The sequence below is a fragment of the Anser brachyrhynchus genome, assembly GCF_964034855.1.
Source record: "Anser brachyrhynchus genome assembly, chromosome: 11".
NCBI classification, from domain to species: domain Eukaryota; kingdom Metazoa; phylum Chordata; class Aves; order Anseriformes; family Anatidae; genus Anser; species Anser brachyrhynchus.
This window is the reverse complement of record NC_137706.1, coordinates 20,874,008-20,896,174: the sequence shown is the minus strand read 5'-3', so window position 1 is coordinate 20,896,174 and position 22,167 is coordinate 20,874,008. Positions and strand designations below refer to the sequence as shown.

General features: G+C 40.2%; 1 protein-coding gene across 7 annotated transcripts in view; it reads right to left on the bottom strand.

Moving 5' to 3' along the window:
- MAP2K5 (mitogen-activated protein kinase kinase 5) overlaps positions 1-22,167 on the bottom strand; it is a 129,536-nt gene that overhangs the window by 10,179 nt on the left and 97,190 nt on the right. For all 7 annotated transcript variants that reach the window (XM_080551509.1, XM_080551504.1, XM_080551508.1 and 4 more), the window contains 2 exons: positions 12,691-12,752; positions 10,065-10,110 (listed from right to left, as the gene is read on the bottom strand). In XM_080551509.1, coding sequence (XP_080407635.1) covers positions 10,065-10,110; positions 12,691-12,752 — 108 coding nt within the window. The remainder of the gene's footprint in view (positions 1-10,064; positions 10,111-12,690; positions 12,753-22,167) is intronic.

The following is a 22,167-nucleotide window of genomic DNA, read 5'->3' as shown; positions in this document are numbered from 1 at the left end:
TCTGATGAAGGCTCCTTTCACTTTTTTCCATGTTACTTCTCTGAATGTAGATGAACTTCTTCCAATGCACTTTTAGTTTTTATACAATAAAGTTAATGGCAAGTGATTTTCAGCAGGTTTAGTAGCTTTGTTGATGCACCAAAATTCTTCTGCAATTTGCAGAACTTGTCTTTACATAATAACAGTTTCCAAGCACAATGGATGGACCCAGAGGAACAACAGCCTAACTTGAACCTGAAAACCTTAACCTGAAGACAAGCTGTGCACAAATCACACCCAAATTTCCACTTTTAAACAGTAAGATACATCTTCCATTATGATTAAAACCCCTTTTTTAACCTTCTTCTGAAGCTCTGGATGTTGGCCATAGCCAAATAACGTGCTGGTGGCCCTAAAAGCAGCCCTGACCAGTGTGTCTGGGCTGGCCACTCAGGACAGCAACTCATCACCAGACTTGGAGTCAAGAGGTGATTTGCTTTCAGATCAGGTTAGCAGGAACAAGTACAGCTCCTCTGACTTCTGTAGTACGGACTTGACTTTGTAATTCAATTCCCCCATACTGCAGAACCCCAGGGTGCGCACGAGTGAGTCTGATTTTTGCTACGCTCTTTCTGTTGTGCATACTCGTCTTAAATGTGCAATGGAGTTTTGGTTTTGGCTGTGGCACAGGCAAATCTATTCACCCATCTGCAGATCATTCTTTCCACAGCAGTTTTGCTTTTGATATTTGCCGTTAAACCAATAACTGTGCTTGGCATGCTTCTTGGTGCTTAGCTAACAAAATGAGCTAACTCCCAGCAAAGGTATTTTTCATGATGACTCTTAAAAAAAACTAAGGCAACCGAAATGTAATTGGAATGTGCTTTTGCAAGTGTTGCTGAGGTTAAGAAGAGCTGTAGAAGAGGAATAGAGAGAGTGGCCCAAGGCTGATAGAGTATGTCAACATTAGCAAGCTGTCGACAACAGAAGCAGATCTGCAGAGTGAAATGGTTGGTGCAGTGTTTCAGGGATGGAAGAGGTTTTACTTTTGACCAGCTCTGGTCTGGTCTATGGATGCAGCGCCTATTAGTAGCTGGAGCACATGAGGTGTGTGCCCGGAGCACATCTTCTGCTTTGGTTTCATTTGAAATTGATTCGATTCATGAGCTTCGAGACCCATCTGTGATGAGAATGAAAGCGCAGTAGCTCTGAAAGATCTGTAGATTCAAACCAAAATGCACACCTGACCTAAACTCTAATGTTAATTCAGATGCCTCCTCAGCATTGTACTTTAGCTCTTGGCTTACTGCGACAGTCTTATTGACACCAAGCAGACAGAGTCAAACACTAAAAACTGATGTAGTATTTCCTTGAAACAAATTTCCCAGACAGGGAAAGAAGGGAGAAAAAAATATGTTTTCTCCAAGTTTTGAGAAACTTTTCTACTGACTGAGTTGGAATAAATTTGAACAGTATCCTCCAACCTTGGAGTAGAAAATGCTGTGTGAATACACGTGTGTGCATACACATACACGCTGACAACAACCAAAACAATGACAACAAAACAGAAGATGATTTGACTGGAAACAAAAACTAATAATGAACCATCCCACACTTCACTGGGATAGGGAAGTTTCTGCACACGAACAAGTTGTTTTTAAAAGTACTCCACAAGATCACATCCCATTACATGCCTAAACACCATCTAGCGCAAAATAACACACCTACGTTTGCCAGGTTTTAGTAAAAGGACTAAATAGAATAAATATTAAATGACGAAGCACAAACATGCAGTCAAATCATACTGTGTCAGGAGCTGACGAACAGGTATAAAACTATGTGTAAATAAATGTATGGAACCCTACTAAAAATACAGAGAAGGCCATACAATAAATAACCACTAGTTGGCTTGGCAAAAAAAAAAAAAAAAATAATCCTTTGAATCCCTCACAAGGTCAGCGCGCAAACGACCAAGGCCACCTCGACCACTTCCCCCAGACCCCACTGGGAGTCAAGCTTGGCTCGGAGGCCGGCAGGGCCGGGCTCCCCATGGCAGAGGCAGGCTCTGGCAGGGCCTACACCAGCTGAGCATCCACCCCAGCATCCCCCATTAAACTGGAACGGGCAGATGCGTGTTTATGGGACAATGAACTTTTCCAGGGCCGCGGCTCGTCGCGCTTTGCCGTTACGGCCTTAATAAACCCGCGCGCTCCCGCTCTGCGGCAGCTGCCTTCGGCGGGAGCGCGGGCAGCCGCTTCCAGAGGAGAGGCCGCGGCTTCAAAAAATCATGTTTAATTTAAAAATTAGAAACTGGAGCAGGCTGTGAGCGCAGAGGTTGATTGAAACAAAATTTAAATTCCTGTCAAGCCCATTTAAACACAGGGGCACTTCATAGACAATTAGCTGCTCCCTGTGAACGCTGAATAAACTCAGGCCTGGTCACTGTTAGAAGAGAGCAGACCTACTGTGAGGAGCTGGAAAAAAATTAACTAAAATCAGGCTGTATGAAATATTTAGCCTCCCAGTTTATCACAGGGGTTTGAAAGTGTAAACAAGACAAAAATCGATTCCTCGGTGCCCTCCAATCAATCCCCCAAAATGGTTAGGGCATCTGTTTCTGCTAAATTTTGTTTACTCTGGCAGATTTGCCTTAATTGCAGTTGTTTATCTCCCATTGTCCCCGGGGCCCTAATCTCCCGATTACTAATACTTAACACTCATTTCACATCTAAAGCTACTTCTAATCCTCAACAGGTTTCTGGGGCTCTTAAAATTATTGAAGCCATGGGGACGGGAGATGCAACCTCTTTGTGAGAGGGACATTTTCTTATCTGCTACCAGCTGGGTCCAATCATCACCAGGGATGGCTGCAACAAAGGTGCTAAAAGGCTCTTTCACAGCCACTGCTGCTCCGCTGGGAATTCAGCGGATAAAAAAGAGCTTTGATGGAAAAAATCCGAACAAGAGGGCTATAACAGTCCAGCCAAATAAAGTTACTGTCATAATCAAGTGCTGTCAATCACAATGAAAATCCAATTAAAAATCTTTCAGTGCAGCCCTCTTAAGTAGAAAAATGTTCCCTATTTATATGCGTTTTTGTCAACTGCACAAATTAGAAAGTCGTATTAATTGATTTTTTACTACTTTAGGCCCTGATCCTCCAGCTGAATTTCTGTGGATGTAAGAATCAACTGGCACAAATCTGATTAAGGGATTTGAGGCATAATGCACACAGGTCATAGGAAGCCATATCTGTATCTCCTGCTTTATACTCTGCTCATTCATAGGCAATTACTACTCTTACTTAATACTGCAGGAGAATCTTGAGGTGCTAATCAGAACGCAGGCCCACTGTTGCTGGTACTATACCGATTTCAGCAATTTCAATCTATCCAGCAGGTCTGAATCAATTTAAAATTCCAGTTTCATTACCCAAATAAATACTGTACATAGATTTCCAGAGCCGCCCATTACAGCAAATTCTGTGATGAATTTGGAACAAAAAGGAAAGATAGTATTCTAGGAGTTACAGATATGCCTCTTATTTTGGAACCATTAACATTTTCTTTCATTTTTAAAAAAGAAATACGTAGGAAAGACAATTGACATAGAAATACTAATATCATAAATGCACAACTTCTCAGTGTATCATAATTCAAAGACTTCTAATTCTGCTACCAAAATGAGTGAGATGTAAATATTTGCCTAAGTGTCTGGAGAACTACAGAACAACTAGAAGTGCCAAATGAAACATTTGCTCAAATTAAACTGCAAAGCCCAAGAGACTCCAGTCACCAAAAATATTAACTATCATCTAAGCTGTATCACTCTAAGCTGTTGCCAATTTGTTTTTACCCAATTTCCTTAGATTTTCAATACTTCTTTGTGCCAACTCAAGTTACTTCTTTTCACATTTCACTGGAAAGTGCCACTATATTGTGCAGCTTTAGGGCATGTTAGAAAGACAGAGTCAGATTTTCACATTTTCCGTAAAAAAGCAGCAGTGGTATGAGCAATGGGACTGCAAAAGACAGTGAATGAATATAACACCTTAAAACTCTAATGCTAACAAGTTAACCTTGTCACAATCTTAGTCTTCTGTAATTGCTGGATTTAGTGACACTGATAGAATATATTTCTCCATTTCGATAGCTGATTTCTCAAGTGACAAAGAAGAGCAAATCATATCCCTAAGGACAGGAACAGCAGAGAGAGAGCAAAGGAAAGAGAGAGAAGGGAAGATCCATAACCCACCTTCCCCTATTTCAGCAGAGTGTTGAGTAATGCAGCCTCCTGAAATAATATACTTTTTTCCTCCAAATCTTCAACTACTCTGACCAAGGAAGACGACAAACACACAGTAACAGGAACACCCCAAATCCTAGTGTGAAATCCCAGCAACAGTGAAGTCAATCTAAATTCTTCATTGACTCCAGCATAGCCAGGATTTCATCCAGGACTCCTTGTCCACTGTGTGTCTGTGATCGATTGAGGACACAGATTAATATTTATCATGTTTACAGCAGCTGAAATACCTGGCTTTGTACTTTATTTTTCCTTCGGAAGTCAGGAAAAAGCCCTTTCCTTTACATCTGGTATGTGTTTTGGCGTCTGTCAGAATTTCTCCTTGTCATGGGGTGAATGAACTGGGATCATTGTGACAGAGGACAGCCTAAATGTTTGCAAACAAAGCTATCCATCACAGGTTCAAGCACTGACAATTTTATGCTGGACAAATCATCTCTGATAGGTGATCCTGCACTGGCTCGGGAAAAAAAATATGCTTGTAGGTAGCCAAAGAGTGAAAATTCTTGGCTCAATGTGATCCAGCAATGATGCATAAACATCTAGACAGATAGAGACAGAAAACATTTATCTGTAAGCTGTCTTCAGAAGATTTACTGGATGCATCTATGAAAAGCAAAGTGCAGACAGCCCTCTGCTTTTTGTCAAAATTTAAGGTCATCAAAAAACCCAGCCTGTTCAGTGCTCTCAGCTACTCAGTGATGCCACTGCTATAACGCAAAGCCAAATTAGCTGTTGGGGGAAAAACACTGTTATTGACAAAGACGAGTAGAAGTACGCTATTGGCTTTATTCTGAAGGTTTACATGGAAATTCAGGTAGGATTACACTGATCCTCCACTTGTTTGCTTAAAGCAAAAAAGTATTTCCCACAGGCTGCAAACCATGGTTTAACACAACAAGCTGCAAACAAGTTCAGCTCTACCTGGTAAGAACTGCTACTGGTCAGACTCTCTAGAAAATGACTACTTAAAATAGTGCTACTTAAATGCTTCTCATTTCTGATTCCCTGTATTTGTTGCAGGTAGGGGAACACAGAACCAGAATCCATTTTTGACAGTCTGCAATGTTTATGAAAACATATTTAAATATAACAAGTGATCTATCTGAAAAGATGCCCACTGTAGCTAATAAGACCAAGGTGCCTGATCTAAATGCCATTCCTGAAGTGTACAGAGGGATTGCTGAATGCATAGGAATAGGGAACTTCAATATTGCATTAGGCATTTAAACAAACAAACAAACAACAACAACATAATAATAATAATTAAAAAAAATAAAAAACGTTTTCAGCAAGTCAGTGGTTTTGACACAGATGATGTACAATTTTATCATACAATTCTGAATCAATCGCATGCCAACATAAGCAGCATCAGTAATTTAAAGTTAAAAAAGGAGAAAAGCTAGAAGTTGTAATTCCTATTTGGAGACCTAAACAAAAATGAGAAGATCTGTGCAAAAGGAATCAAGTGCGGAAGCTGACTGGATCTTTGGCCAAAAACATTGCCTCTATCTGCCCAGTATGTCCCTCCAGAAATCCAAATGGCATCTTAATGACTGTACTTTTAGGCATCCATGGGAAAGCATAAAGAAATAAATGCTATATGCTTGACTTTTGGTATTTCAAATACAATTTCCTTAAGTAAATAGCCCTCATTTATACAGCAATATGTAGCATAGCAGAGTTCAGTGCTGTACTAACAAAAAAACTCAACCGGAGACTTCAACAAATCTGCTGGTTTTTTGAAAAGCACATACAATCTGCAAAATAAAAGGCCAAGCTTCCAGCTAAAGAAGAGATTTTAAACAATTACCAAAGCGGGATAGTGATATCATAAAGGCAATTTCTGCGCTAGCTTGTTTTCTGAAACTCTCTTTGCCTCTGAACAGCTAGAACAGATAATAACTATTAGTAAATCAAACTCCTGCAATATCCAGCTGTGTCTCACACATTTACATACAGATAGAATGGGTATATGTTTTTAATATGTATGCGATACGTACTTTTACCACAGCTGAAGTGCATGTACAAAGGAGGAGGAGAATGGGAATGGAATCAGCATGAGATAATAAAGTGGCCTAGATAAAGTATTAGCCAGCGATTGATCTCAAACAGGGGATGTTGCTTCTCTCTGACCTGATTACTTACTATGCATAGATTCCATTAAATAGAGCTTAGAATGGAAAGCTTCTGAAAAATACCGTAAATACAGTCAGATCTACAGCTTCCTGAGCCAAACCAGCGTGCGGATGCCTACCCATACACTCGGCACAAGCAGGAGCTCGAACCTTCCCCGTGCTGCCACGTCGCGCTCGCTAACTGCACGCACCCCACTCGTGCCTGTCCGTGCTTCCCCGGCAGCCCGGCTTGCAATGCCAGATGGCTCCGTGGTTTAAATGAGAGCAGGAAGTTCACGGAAAAAATTATCTTTACAGAGAAGAATTGCTGAGATCTTCCTTTTCTTGTTGGAAGGGGAGAGAAGAGAGACAGAGGAATACACTAAGATGTGCAGATTTCCATGGTGCTGAAACAGGAGCAGGTTCAATTTAATTGACTCTATGCTCTTCTTGTCTTAAGAAGGAACAAATTGGAGACAAAAGAGCAGACGCAGTAAGAACAATGTTCAGAATAACCACTGGTGAATTATAAAGATCATTCCTTCCCCAGAATGGACAATTTTCCCATTGCCTGGTGAAATTACTTTTTTTTTTTTTTAAACACATCTGTGGAAAAAGTCTGCTAATTGGAAATACTTCGAATCAACTAAATTACTGATTATGTACACACAGAGAAACTGGTGTTATAAATATATCTTTTTTTTTTGTGGACAGGTGTAAGGAAGACTGGGTGTAAACAGAGGAAGTTAATTTTTGTCAGCTGTAATGGAAATCTGGTGTTCGCTTCCACAAGAATACCTATGGTACTAGAAAGCCTGATTTTATACAGGAATTTCATACAGCCTTGGCTTTGGCCCTATTTTCTAACAAAATGTGTGCAGTGACTTTTATAAAAAGAAAAAAAAAAAGGAAAAAAAAAGGGCTTCTTAGCATGATAGACGGGGTAAATCCATCCCTGATGTAACCCTGTGACTTCACTGGAGTTGCCAATCTGGCACTCCAGGTATTGTTAGTTGGCTCTTAAAATGCATTTAACAATTCACTGATTATCAGGAGAGCAGAAAAAGATTGATGTTCTGCTCCCTTCATTTTGCTTCCAGTCTTTAATTATACTAAATTGGTTACAAAATAGTGACTTCCAGTACGGTTAATGTCCATAGGGGAGAAAACTTGCACTCCGCTGTTTTGTCTGAAGCTAACGATGATTACATGTTACACCTTTCGTCCTTGCTAGTACATTTCCTTTAAATCAAAACAAACAGCGAACAACGTGAAATCCTGCTCTCAGTGAAATCAACGGCAAGCTGACCTTGAGAGGTCCAGGATTTCACTGATAGTATCTGCATCCCTCTACCTGCTACTGCTAGTTAACACAGAGACAGCCATCAGAATTACAACAGGGGCTTCAGAAACAGAAGACGGGGAATTAGAAAGGCTACTGCGGTCACAAATTCCAGAATTCAGAGGATGTTTAACAGTGTTGGCCCCGTTTTCCAGCTAAGCAGGGAAATACACGTACACATATGTATATGCATGTTCTGATATGCCTATGTATGTGTATTTATTACATACATATGCAAATGTAGATATGCATATAAATATCAGAAATAGAGCGCTCCTTGACAAGGCTGGGTCAGTGCAAGAATGCAAAGGACCCGACCGGAGAGCAACTACTGAGCTAGCAGTGAGCCTGCTGCAGGAAAGCGCAGGGTGCTCTGAGCCCATCCGGCTGGGAGAGGGAATTTAGGCCAGCTTATGGGGGTCAGCCACATCGCAGGCAAGGACTGGGTCACTTCTCTATTTCAGCAGCAGTCTACTTCATGCTTTAGTATTTGCTCTTGCAAGTTCATTTATAATTGAATAGAAAGTAGCATGAGGGAAAAAATGTGTTAAACAAAAGGTTTTGTTTAAAAAGTAGGTATTTTTTTTTGTTTCTTTTTCCTGGGCTGCTATAATTTTAAAATTATTTTACAAAATACCTCCTTAAAAGGGGACTAGCACACTCCAGGGCATGTAGTTGTAAAGATAAATCTGTGCACTTCCCTGGTACTGCAGGCACTCACCCTTTGGCCTCATTTTTATGACTCTACACCCTGGAGTGGTGTTATTGCTTACAAACATACATATATACTTATGGGGGTATGTGCGATCTGCAGATGTTTTATTTATAAGTGGCAGGCCTATTGCATCACTGAAACATGCATTTACAAACAGATACAGGTTTTATGAAACCCTATTCCGTTGTTTTAATAGCTAAGCTATCCAGCCATAGCATAATAGTGCACAAGGTAAATGTGTCTACATCTCTAGAACCTGTTCCAAGTTTTCTCAGATGTGACTAACTGCAAGAATTTTCCAACCATCAAAAGTTAATAAAAAAGACAAAATAAGGCAGAGTAAGCCTTTCAGACGAGACGCACACCACCACAAAGTGGAGGGGCTCTGATAAACTTCAAGGCCTCATTTTGCCAAGGTATTTAAGCAGGTGCCTAACTTCAAATGTGGATCTATTTAAGTTAATATCCTTAAAATGAGATTCACAGTTAAATACTTTACTAACCAGGGTCTACACTGAAACTAGTCTGGATTGTGAGATATCTGCCCCAGGGCATCTGCGGAGATTAGCCTTTAACTAGAGAATCGCTGCAGTAGAAACAATTGTTTATTTTACTTGTAGTTCGTAGCATGTAAGCAAGAAAGGAAATGACGCAAACGTGTTCCGTATGTCGTTGAAGTCTGCTAAAATTATTCCTACATATTCAGTGCACAGAAAATAAATTACAATGATTTTACAGAAATCTCCAAGTGACAGGAAACATAGCACATACAAAAAGTAATGAAACACTTAAAAAACAAAGATTTGTTGCAAATCAGAAGATTCTCAACTACAACTCCTATCTCCAATATAAATTATTGTAAATACTTAAAGCAATTGTTTGATTCTGTATTTTTCTAGTAGCTTAAAAACAGTACTCTGCACTAAATGCACAGCCACAAGGGACCAGCTCAAGAGCAGGTACCCCATTATTGCCTTACTGAAAAAACGACACTTGCTAGAAAAAGAAGTGGTCTCTGAGCTCAGATTCCAACACTGACAGTCTTTCTATGGGAAGACCAAAGCCACATATTAACTCAATCTTCTGTAGCCAAACTAATTTCATTTTACATGAATATAAGTGAAAACAGTAGCTTCTGCATTTCATTAAATATACAATATTTTGACCATATCCCATGTTTTCAATCTTCAGAGTATGAAAGGTTAAGACTAGCAAACGATGACAAGGAGTGACCTACATTAAGCTGTAATCCCTGGACATACAGACTGAAAAAAATGTGTATTAAGCATCAAAATCTTTTTGATCGAAACTTGATACGGGCTGTGAAAGTTCTGTATTAACTCCCCAAATCACAAGTGAAGCTTTGGCCACAACGAATGTAACAGCAAAATATCCACTAACTTGAGTGGAATCAGAATTCCACCTTTTGTTTGGGTGTTCTCTCTAAGTGTGTAATTGCTGCACAAGCCAGAAACAGTTCAGATTTAAATTTGTACATGCTGAAAAAAAACTCAACACAAAAAATGGCAAAAACTCCACTTCCCTATACGTTAATAAAAAGCATTCATATGAAAACCACACTGGAGGGCTCTGAAGTTTTACTTACCATTAAATCTTCGGGAGCTGGTCTTTCCTTTGGTTGCTTTTTCATGCTATGTGACATAAAACAAAATGTTCACATATAAACAAGTGTTTATTTATTCCATTTGCTTAAATAGCGAAGACATCCTCCCTTAACAGAGACAGACTGTGTCTAGAATTTCAATGTATTTCTTAACTTCATCACATAGCGATGGAAGACAGGGTTACTAATGGTGGCCAAGACGTTAATCAACTTCTCCTCTCCTCTCCCTCCCTCGCGGTCAATGTTTCTCTGTTATTAATATTTTGTTGACTGTTAGCCAATTTTCATCTTTTCTGTATGTGCGTGTCTTTGAAGTTCCCTACAAATGTCTAGGTTTCTCTCATCATTTTCGAAAGACGTCATACCTACTAATGCCTTCCTCTGAATGAGACGTAGAGACAACCGTTTCCCTTTTATTTATGGGTCTATACTGCTTGTAACCATGAATATGTGTAAATATAAAGATCATTGAAAACCAATCAGCTCAGAAGGTATAGTAAGTTGATTCTCATTTTGCTAGGGATTATTACATAGCTTGACACAACATATTATACAAACAGGTGGGAAATTTAACTCTAACACTAAACAGCTTCAGGAAAACACACAATACCCTGGGGTTTCTACCTTAATTTTTTCACATTCATTTCCATTACACTGCAGGGTGATAGTTCATTACACAGCATTAAGCTGTTTATAAGATCATGTTTCTCATCCAAATAGTCCTAGTTTTCTGTGCAACAGGTGCAATTAGCTATTGAAGACTGTGCTTAGCTGCATGAAGGAACACAATAACATGGCACAGAGGTGACCATCAGGAGCTGCCTACTGACTAATTGGATTACATCCAAACAGCCAGTGTTTATGGCGTCTCTGGTATAAAGTCATAACATCTGATATGCTGCTCACTTGACATCTCTAATACTTATTAGAAATTGATTGCTTAAATAGCGTTCGGAATTTCTTTGCGTTTGTTTGCTTTTTTAAACAGTAACGCCTCATTCTAAAAAGAGCTGTGTGCTGTACAGCCTACATAACACTATATCTAAAATATCAGATAATCTGTGATGCAGTTAGGTTGCATTGATGATACGATTTACCTTCCCTACAAATAACTACACGCACCTCAAATAATGCAGGCATGAGCAAGTAAAGCAAGCTGTCTGACGAGTAGGTTGGTAACAGTTCTAATCTGACAGTCCAAAGTAGCTGCGTCCCCAGGGAAAACAAGGCTATTAGCCACCATCAGTTATGCTTCAGTTTGACATCTGTGGAAATTTTAACACAGGTTATCCCTCCCCCAGCCTCAATGAGATTTTTTTTTTTTAAAAAAAAAAAAAAACAACAAAAAAAACCAGCCTGTCATTACTTTTTGAAGGGATTAAAAATATACAGCTTCATGCACATCAGTTGTGGTGCAGAATCCCCCGAATGGAGGTGCTCTTTGTAAACTGAAACTATTGAAAAAGGAGGCCTACGTTACGCAAACTTGAATTATTTATTTGCTTTAATTAACTGATAATCAGACTGCTTTTTGTTTCTGTATTGATTGTTACATACTGTGCCAGACCTGGAAGGCACTCTCTCCTACGTTAGGTATTCAAAATAGAAATATTTTAGATGGCTTTTTCTGCAGTGGCTCTCGCACGCAGTACAGAGAATTGGAAAACGCTGTGAAGCCCGACCTACAGATCTGCGTGGAGCCAAGGGTTTCGAGTGCCTTGTTTTCACTGAGAAAGCATCCCTGAAGTAGCCCTCTCGTCCACGCGGCTGCTGCTCTCAGTGGCACACACTGAGATGGCTCCATCTGATTTAGCACAGCTGAGCATCCTGGAAGTGCATGCTCACAAAAGGGATACTTCTCTGTCAAACAAATCTTATCTGTACAAAATTCAAGCTTGTTTCTTCTGCCATACATAAATGACTGCCTATTATTATTATTATTAATTATTAATTATTATTATTATTAAAGTGAATGAATGTTTTAAAAGATATTCCCTTCATTCCGTTTCTTTAGGATAGCTTACCCGTAAGACTTCCATTCTCTTGTCACTAGAGAAGTGTATTCTTTATTCTACAAATTCCTCCTTGCCTATTCTCCTTTAATTTAAATGGTCTTCAAAGAACTATTCAGTTTAAGGAAAGAAAATATACCCAATGGTGTGTTTTAAAATACGATTCCCAGTAAAAATTACTTACTGAAAAGCCAATGAATTAATCAAGGCTACTTGCCTTTCTAAACATTGTGGCAATTTTATAAGTAATATTTTAAAAAGCCCTAAATAATGATATTATACACCTGGGTTTTTGTGGCCTCTTTACCCTCAGATGAATTCTTAAGAGTCTCATTGCACAAGACTGCACCCACGTCCAGGGCAGGTTTATTAAAACAGGAAAAACCCTTGTAAGTACTTTTACGACCCTTTGTGTAAATAACGTTTACATAATTTAAACAGTTTGCTTAGCTTTGCTGCCCCATCTGCCCAAGGCCCCCAAGTCCCTCTTCTCTCAGAAAGGATGCAAGGAAAGCCATAAGGTCTCGCAGAGCTGCAGAGTTAATGGCATGTATCATTTACATTGAGGGCATGGCATGTTTGCAAACTGAGCTTACCATTGAGTGATGAAGTGTACAAATGGCTCAGAGAACTCCCCGACTGGAAGGACGGGCGATTCCTGGGATTGGATTGAAACAAGAAGCAGAGTCAGAAGCAGAGAAGACAATTTTTTAGAAGGAGAATAATATAACAGCGACAACAACAGCCAAAAAAAAAAAAAAGAATCAACAAAGCCTCCTTTTCACACAGAGAATTTGAGGGAGAAAGGTACAAATTCTTCCGAGAATGTGTTATAAAACACTGAATTTCAACTAATGAGTATTACACAATGGGTAAAAACATGTGGAAAGACACTGAGGGGAGGTGAAAAAAGGACAATGATAGCCACAGGGTAAAAAGGAAGGTAGGGAAAGTGTAAATGAGAAATTAATGATTATTTAAGTAACACACAAATGGTCTTGTAATTAACAAAGAGCTGTGAAATTATTCTTGTGTTGACCTTTGTTTCTTTCACTGCATTTGCTATTTATTTACACTCATGTTTATTTACACTTATTCATTTTAGAGGCTCTCCTAATTCGCAGTCTGTTCTAGATTTAAAAGACGAAATAATTTTTAGGGGGAAAATATGCAAGATTTACCAGTCTAGTGAAAATAACCACTCAGTGTTTATGAAAGAAAAAAAAAAATTAAGAGCACAAGGAAAAAATATAGAAATGGGGAACAAACAACATCACCATTTGCAAAGAAGGGCTTTACGAATTTAGGAGTTTTTCCAAGAATGACAGAGAGCTCCACTGTGTTTATAGTGTAACAGCTCAGGATGTAATGAAATTACACTGCAGAGTACTTTAACAGTGTCATCTCATTAGACCTACAGTTGGAACAAGAGAGCCACATAAAACAGGCAGCTGCAAATGACTCCATTCTCATCTATTCTCATTTGCTATTAAAAATACCTTTCGGCGGCTTTTTTCCTCCCTGACATCCCTACACAAAGTACCCTGCAAAGTATGATACATGCACCTATTTAAATTAACAAAGGAATGACTTATTTTAATCTCACTGTGCTTTGGAGTGCTTTGGCCATTTGGATGAGCAATATATCATTACATACAACCTTCCAGCGCTGCAGGCAAGAAACTCAGAGCGTGCAGCATTTGGTGGGAGCCAAACAATTTCTCTAGCACACAACTGTGTCAAATGCATGCATGTATTCATTATTGAGAATGTGAGGAAATAGCTTTGATGTAGTGGAAAAAAGAAGATGATAAAAGCACCTCTGCAATGTGTGTGCCATTATCAATGGTGGCAGATAGACACAACTGCAGAGCCTCCTATGTGATTAGTAAATATACATATAATTGCTGTGGCCAATTATCAGAAAAATGAGATCGGTAATTACAAGACAGAAAATTAACTAGAACTCTTATTAAGGCTTTGTTTCCAATTCAAACAATTGGAAACTGCTGGAAAATACAATTAAATCAAAAGTAAGTGAAGAGTAAAAGGAGAAGCCAAAATTGCTTTACAATTTTCAAAGAGTTCTATTAAATACAAGGACTGTTTGATATAACATGCCCAAATTCTCTTTGAACTTAGCCTGGGCGAGGGAGAGGTTATTGTTTCTAAACTTATAAATGACATCAATATAGGAAGGTTTGCACTGGAGAGCGGAAGGAACACAAGGAAATAAACAGCGCAATTAAACTTTCTCCACTTCAAAGAACCGTGCATGAAAATTATTCATATTAACACAGAGAACGCAGAGCCAAGTGTCAGGCTTGCTTCCACTGCGTGGAGCCCAGCAGGTTTAGCCTCTCCCCATCCTTTTCTCTTGTCCTGCAGAAGTCTTCCCCGCGCTGCCACCCGAGGTGGCAAACACCGCGGTCCCCATGGGGCAGGAACGTACGAAAGATGCTGGGCACACATCACAGATCACTGAAAACTGTACGGCAAAGCTACCGGAGCCCTCTCCGTGGGGAAGTGGCCCTGCCCAGCCATGTTCCCCCGCTGTTTCAGCACAATGGGAGCGAGGAGCTCCTCACGAGCGTCCCTCTGGCGGGGCTGCCAGCGCGGATGGTGCGCGCTGGGGGAGCAGGACGGGCACGCGGCACTTCGCACCAATTTGGTAGGTGATAATTTCTGCAATCGCAGAGAGATGACGGACCCGTAATAGAGCGAAGCTTCATTATGAGAGCCGAAGAGAGGCTGATGAACTGCTCTGAAGCCACCAGCCTTGGGCTACGCCAAGCGAAGCCGGTGGCAAGGACCAGGCCACGAAGACCCGCACGGGTGCCTTCACCCAGCGGCTCCCGAACCGCAGCACAGCCAGAAAATGAGGTGCTCTGGCACAGGCAGGTGAAAGTAAACCCCAAACGCTACATTTTGGCACAGCTTTCTGTCAAAACGCAAGCATTTTAACGTGATCTGGGTGTAGCCTCTTCTGCCCAGGCCTGGCGGCCGTGGCCAGGCCTCCGCTGGCCTTCCTTCAGGAGCTCGGGAAGAGGTTGTGGAGGCAGGGAGACAAACACCACCTACATCTCAGCAGTATGAAAACAAGATGCTTTCATGCAGCCTTCCCAAGGATTTCAGACTGCATGTCCCACACATTTGTTGGTCGTTCACTTGATGAATTGCAAGTCTTTTGGGATGATACATCGATCTCAAGAAAATACTCGCTAGGAAGTGCGTTTGAGGGCAAACAGATCAGTGGAAATAAATAATTCCACTCCAGTAAATATGAGCCAGTTCTTACTTTACAGCACTAGGTAAGTCAGGGGAGGAGGCTGCAGATTTTGGGTTTAGGTGAACCAGGAAAGCATGAGCTCTCAAACTACTTACGAAGGTAAATACTGAAAAGTTCCCTTTTTAAAACAACTTGAAACAGAAAACATCCCTTCAGTTACGATATCTACCCAGGGAAACTGGTGACTGAAATATTTCTGTTTCTGCCATTGTTCTATTCAAGAACATTTGAGTAGTAGAAAGATGAGAGTATTTTGTACTTTGAGCTATTCCAGTGAGAGAAGTGTTCCTATTGCTGCCTCTGAAACTTGAGCAATTACGATGTTGTTGCATCAGGTATAAAGCAAAAATTTCCCAAACTACACAAAATAAGTACAGACTGTATTTTATCATGATGTTCTCCAGACTATGACTCTGGCTAACTCTCAAAGGAATGGGAACATTTCATTTTCATTAAAGACCACATATTTAACCAATATCTTGAAGAACAATATATCGAGGATGCTGCAAAAATGGCAGTAGAGTCACAAATGGTTGCAAAGGGCAACGTACTCATTGCCTCTTACATCCCCTGGCTGCTTATTCCCAAGGCTGGCTATTGTCCCAAGCCTCCGAGCAACATTTCTGCAACTGGGATCTGCTGCAGGAGAAGACAGGATCAGCCTCTATGATTTCTCCGTGATCAGCCTCAAAACCAGCCAAACCGTGCACATACGGTGCGAACGGGGAAGGGCAATAGGAAAAAAAGTTTGAGTGATGCCTTTGCCTTGTGAATAATGAACAGTTCAAGAAGGTCAACCCATTACAACTGAAACCGTTTAATTATTAATTATGCACAATCTATGAGCAAAAGGACAAGTTCAGAATGTTTAATGTGTGGTAACTCCGACTGGACCCTCTCTTGGCATTTTGTTATTAGCACTTGTCAGCAAGGTGCTCAGGCATAAAGAAAAAAGCACAGCAGCAGAAAATCTGAGCTAGCAGGAAGAGGGAGGGCTTTAAACTTCAAACACTGATCCTAATATTTAATTTATGGAGTGCCAATGCTCTGGTATAAACCTTATTGACTTCCATGGAGTTAGGGGAAGTCACATTATTTAGATGAAGACATGGGAAGATGAACACTGTGACAATCCCTTCAAAAGCCCTCTCTTTTGAAGGGACTGATGGCATTACTATCTGCATCTTTTTTTTTTTTCCCCCACAGGTCTGAACAAAGAGTGAACAACCTAGTAATGTGTCCAGAAGTCAACCAATCCTTTCCCGTCTGTGCAATAAGAGTTCAAATGACAGGTCTGAGCATTATTCTCACCTGCTTCTCAAATCTGCTACCCGAAATGTCTTTTGATCTGTTTTGCTCCCATCAAGCAGAGCAGTAGCAGAGATTCTGCTGAGGCTCAGGGAAAAACAATGTACAGCAAACTCACAAATGATGGAAAGAAGAATAAATATGGATGAGGCACCTTCCTCTCCTTTCTGTCCAACTTGAAAGTTTGTCTGGGTAAACCCAAATTCAATCAACAGATACAGCTCACAAGTAGTTTTGCCTCCTCATCTGCTAACTCCCTCTCCATGAAGGGTTAAAATTCCCCATTCCCCACAGCTCCAGAGCTACTGCGATTTTGCAATACTCTCTCCTCAGTGTGTGTGCTTGTGCAGAAGGAAATGCCATGGTCCTATGGCTCCATGGCCACAAGAGGGAAGTTAGCAGAACCGAGTAAACCAAACTTCAGTTACTCTCTCCTCTGGGTTTCCCCAGCACACCCTGTCTTTGAAATTATCATCTCCTCTGGGCAGATATTCCTATTCTGCAACTTGTCCATTGACGCCGAAATGGCAGCATTTAATAAATCATGTGTGCGCTTTACAAAGCATTTTTGGCTTATCACTTCAGCCTAGACAAATCTCTAGGACTGAAGAATTTGTATGCACTCCTGCTTCCCTGTTGCTAAAGCTTTCACATAATACACTTACTTGTTTTTTACTTTGTGGCCAAATAGTGATTTTTTTTCAGACAAACTTAAGTTTTAGCTGTACCAGAAATGCTGCCAGTTGCAATTATGTGTAATAACCGCACTGCAGTTACAGAGCTGTTTCAACGAGACCAGCGAATTACAATATTGTACATGTTCAGATTTACTCCTTCAAGGTCAACTTCCTTTTACAGCATTCCTAACAAAAAAAATTCCATTGCTGACTTTTAGCCGATCTACTTCAAAAGCCCTGCACCAGCCTAATGGCAGGTGAACTCTTACAAGTAACAAGTTTGCAGAAAGCAAGGATGTCTGGAGGGGGCTCAGAGGCCCAGACTTAAAAGAATTTCTGGATTGTCCCCATTATACTCCCACCCCTAGCAGGAAGGTGAAAGATGATTACATCTCTGCGCCAGGTCGCTTCTTGCTCTTTTCTTAGTAGCAGATGCCAAATGTGACAAATTATATGTGGGGGCATTTTGGTGTGAAGTTCTGTCTGCTGGGATTGGAGTGTCAGCAGTAAACTCATTTATTTCCAGATCTCTAGCTGGACTGGAACCAAGGTCGAAAGGCCAGTGTTTTATCCACCAAAACCCTCAGCCTACCTCTAACACCTCAAATCACGTGAGAACCAGCTGTTCTCTCAGGCAGAACTACGTGCACCCCAAGTTCTTGAAAATACACCGTATGAGTAACCTACATTTGTACGGGAGGCACGCAGACATTCGTGGTTAAATTCGTCGGCAGGTACTTGGAGCTATTCGCTTGTCACTTCTGCAGCACTGGCTGCTGTGGGATGTTTTTCAGAGCCCAGGACAGGCAAGGAAAGAAGCCGAGGAGTGTAATTAACATTAGGAATAATCTAGAGTGTACAACATGACATTTTCTACCTCTCACCAAGCTTTGTACTTGTTAGTGAGGCTCTCTAAAGGGCCTTGCAGATAAGTGTACAGGTAGCTGGAAAACAGGTTAATCCTTTAACCGTAACTGTAATTGCTTTCTCTCTAAAACAAACATAAGAATTTTTTCTTCTCATTGCTGGTCTCTTGTCGATCATAAGCTAGCAGAGCACAGCAGTGTTTTGGGTAGATACACACACATACGCACATTTCAAATAGCTAAGGCACAGCAGCATGAAACGTAGCCTCTACCTGTTCGCACCAAAGGGACTCAATTGAAAAACTAAACCCATTTATTGTTCCCTTTTTCCTCTGTACACTCCCAATGCATTTTTATTGCTTTTTCATAAAACACTGCTGCAAATAATCAAGCATGACCATTGACATCCACAAGATTGAGTTTTAGGAACCATTAAATGAGCTTGCCCTCTTGGGAAGGTTCTTGCTCAGGTTGGTCTAAAGGTAATTATTCAGCAATTCCTACCTGTGGTTTTACCTTGTTCCTATATAAGTCCCTGAATCTCATACACTAGTAAGGTCACAGTTTTTGTCTCAATAAAAGCATACCCCAAAACAACTTATCCACAGGACAAATTACGGTGGGTATGCGTACACATGCACACACATGTGGGTATCCCCTAACACCACCTTTTCTTGTATGGAAATCTTCAAAACTCCAGCAATTTTCAGGGTTAAATAGAGATATCCATACATTCGAATCAATTCATGAGAATATAAGAAGAAATTACCAAAGAAAAAACAAAATCTTGTTTCGTTCAGAGCCTGTCAAGTTTTCTACTTCGTTTATAGAAATAGCAAAATGTAGCACTGATGCATAAGGTTAAGAAATTCAGCACTCAAGAGGCAATGGTCTTCATTGTATTATTTGATCAAGCTGAACATACTGTGAATTTTTAAGGCTATGCTGTAGCAATAAATAGAGGGATGTATTTAACCAGGAGGAAAAAAAGGGAATAGAAATAACTATACAGGATACATGTATTAAGTCCAAGTTATTTTTTCCATGAAAAAATTTGAAAATTTATTGACATTGAAATGCTTTATAGCTCAACATTAACACTACGCTAGCATTAACTGATGCTGCTAAATGTTTCTCGAGTATGAATTTAAAAAGAAAAAAAGAGGTCTTTGATTTGTGAAGTTTGTAAAGTCCTTGAGCTAGATTAAACTGCAGTCTTGTGAGACCGAGTATCTCTGTGGGGGCGCTTAACAGAAATGTTCAAGAAACTCATGGAAAGCTTCTCACTACTCACTCATGAAGCTGTCACGGTGAGGATTCACGAGTACAACTAATTAATTTTTCTTTTAAATTTCTGCCTGACTCATCAAAATATGAATATTTTTCAATGCTGTCTCCTATGTGCAAAAATAGGACTTGCTCCTGAAAGCCTTTCCTCCTGAAGCTTCTAATGTAATTAATTTGGATGTCCACTAATCCCAGTATGTTAACTAAAACAGATGGACAAAAATAAGGTTTTTTTTTTCTACTTACTTCAACATATTAAAAAACAAACAAACAAAAACAAAACCAACACCTAAGACACTATTACACTGAGACAAGCTATGGAAACTTTGAAATCAAAATTAATTTGTTTCAGATTATGAAGAAGAAAGGGTTACAAACTAGAGCTGATGCTTAACTACAGAGCTTGTGACCACAACTGCTCCAGTACAGAGAAACCCAGTTTACAGCAACCACCCAAGGGGCTGGCAATAATTGGTTTCCTAGTAGGGATACTCTAACTAAATAAAGGTCAAACAAAATAGCCCTGGAGAGCTTAAGGAAAATTTGAAGTAGTTGCTTAAATCAGGAGGGCAGCATACTGGATGCATTCCACAGGGCAAGTTTTGTTTATCCAGCCATCTCCAGCTACAGAGCAGCTACCTGCCAAGCCAAAAACCACAGGACGGAAAGGATGGGAAGCTGACGTGCTGAAAAACTGAGAGCTGTCGGGTTTGGCCTTTTGGGATCTTCATCTGCAAGCCTGCAATCACCTACGTGTTTTACTAACTGCTGATCTGACTGGCAATCAGGAAAAATGACATTTTTAGAAGGTTTTAGAAATACTGCATCTGGAACGCAACTGAGGAAGCAACTAAACAGTAATTTCCGACATAATACATTTTGACACCAAGATAACAGTGAAACGAATAACTACAGGTCAGGAGAAGCTCGAAAACAATGCTACTTTTCAACTGACTACAAAAATACCCTATGATCATAGCCCTGTTTTTCCTGAAAACTTAAACCTGCCTTCTGCTGCAGGGTTGCAGAGCCCAGTAACCCACTGCTTACTGAACTGGACATTTACAGCATCCTCATTTACCTTTTAAACTTAGAATCTTCTAACGAATTAAAAGGAACATGCACAATTATAATCAAAGCTAAGGTTCTCAATCTCTGCTTGGAAGTGGAATTTGATTTACCGAGTGACTCCTGCAAACATCAGCAAAGTGAGCACAAAACCAGACCATGCTGGTGCCTGGGAGGTTGCTGGAGTTCTGGAGGCTGGGCAGGGAGCAGTTAAGGTGTTTTGTCAATTAAAAAATCACGGGAGGCATTCTGAGACTGTGAGCAGCAAGAAAGGCTAAAGAGCACACTAATTTTAATTGCAATTTTCAGGTTTCAGAGTCAACCCACTAAGCGAAATTGGGCGGCCTGCATTTCTCTGATGCATCTCTTCTGGGCCTGCAATATTAATGGCATTTTTCTGGGGTTCTGCTGTTTATATTTCTAATTTATTGCCTGGAATAGACTCAGATGACACAAACTTTTTTTTTTATGCACCTAGAGCTTTTGGAGCATGGTCCTGTTGCTGAGTAGACTGCATTGCAAATTCTTTGGCTGCGTGACCTGAAACATAGGGGCACATCTAGGACATCTTCCAAGCCAGGCAGTGGCTCCTGCTTCCAGCAGGACTCCATTCTCCTTCATGTTGGAGTGTTTCTGGAAAGACCCTGTGCACAGCAAGCGATGCATGTCCTTCCCAATTGGGATTCATCTGCACTGCTCAGTGCTTTCCATATACCATTTCGGTGAGTTGGAGACAAACTAAGTTGAGTGCTAGAATATTAAATTACTCTCAGATCTCAAATAACAGCAGACTGCCTTTATTGCTGGCTGTATTGCAGGATGAACTACATTAACAACTAGTCAGTCCTCATCTTTGGACCAGAAGCAGGAGTCTTCTCATGGTGGGAGATGCTGCTACGATTAGGACTGTTGCTTAAATGAGCGTGTCTTATTTGTAGCTGGATCAGATTTCACTGTAAGTACCACATGTTAAAAAATAAAGGTCCTGGCAGGCATGCATCCCATTCACACAATGATTCTCGCTAATTTTGGCATTAAAAAAAACATCCCAGAAACAATGTCATTAAAAGCCCGATAACATAATTTAACAAAAATTTGTCAGGCAGAGTTTACAATGCTTCTCAAATCACTTGCTCATTCTGCAGAATTTCTGCAAAGTAAATTTAAGTCCTAGGAAATGAACAGGCAGACTTTTTAAACTGCAAAAGTCACCTGCTACGTCTCACATATTTCACTGAGAGTTTAAAGAATAAAAAAAAGGCCGGCTTAAAAAATCTCACTACTGCAGAACGTCTAAAAACTCCCATGGATGGTTTTTATTCCATCGTGTGCCACCTTACAGAGCATGGTAAGTCCAGGATAGGTAGGTAATACACAAGCAACCTCTTGACTAGTTCAGTCATCGACAAATCTTACAAATTAAAGATGATTATGAATGAGCAGAACATTAACTTTTGGATTACCTCTACATTTTGGTAGAATGTGGGCCAGTTCTAAAAAAACAACACATCAACTGCCAATAAAATAAGCAACTTTTATCAAGAATCAAGGCCTTAATGTTACTTCTGTTTCATCATT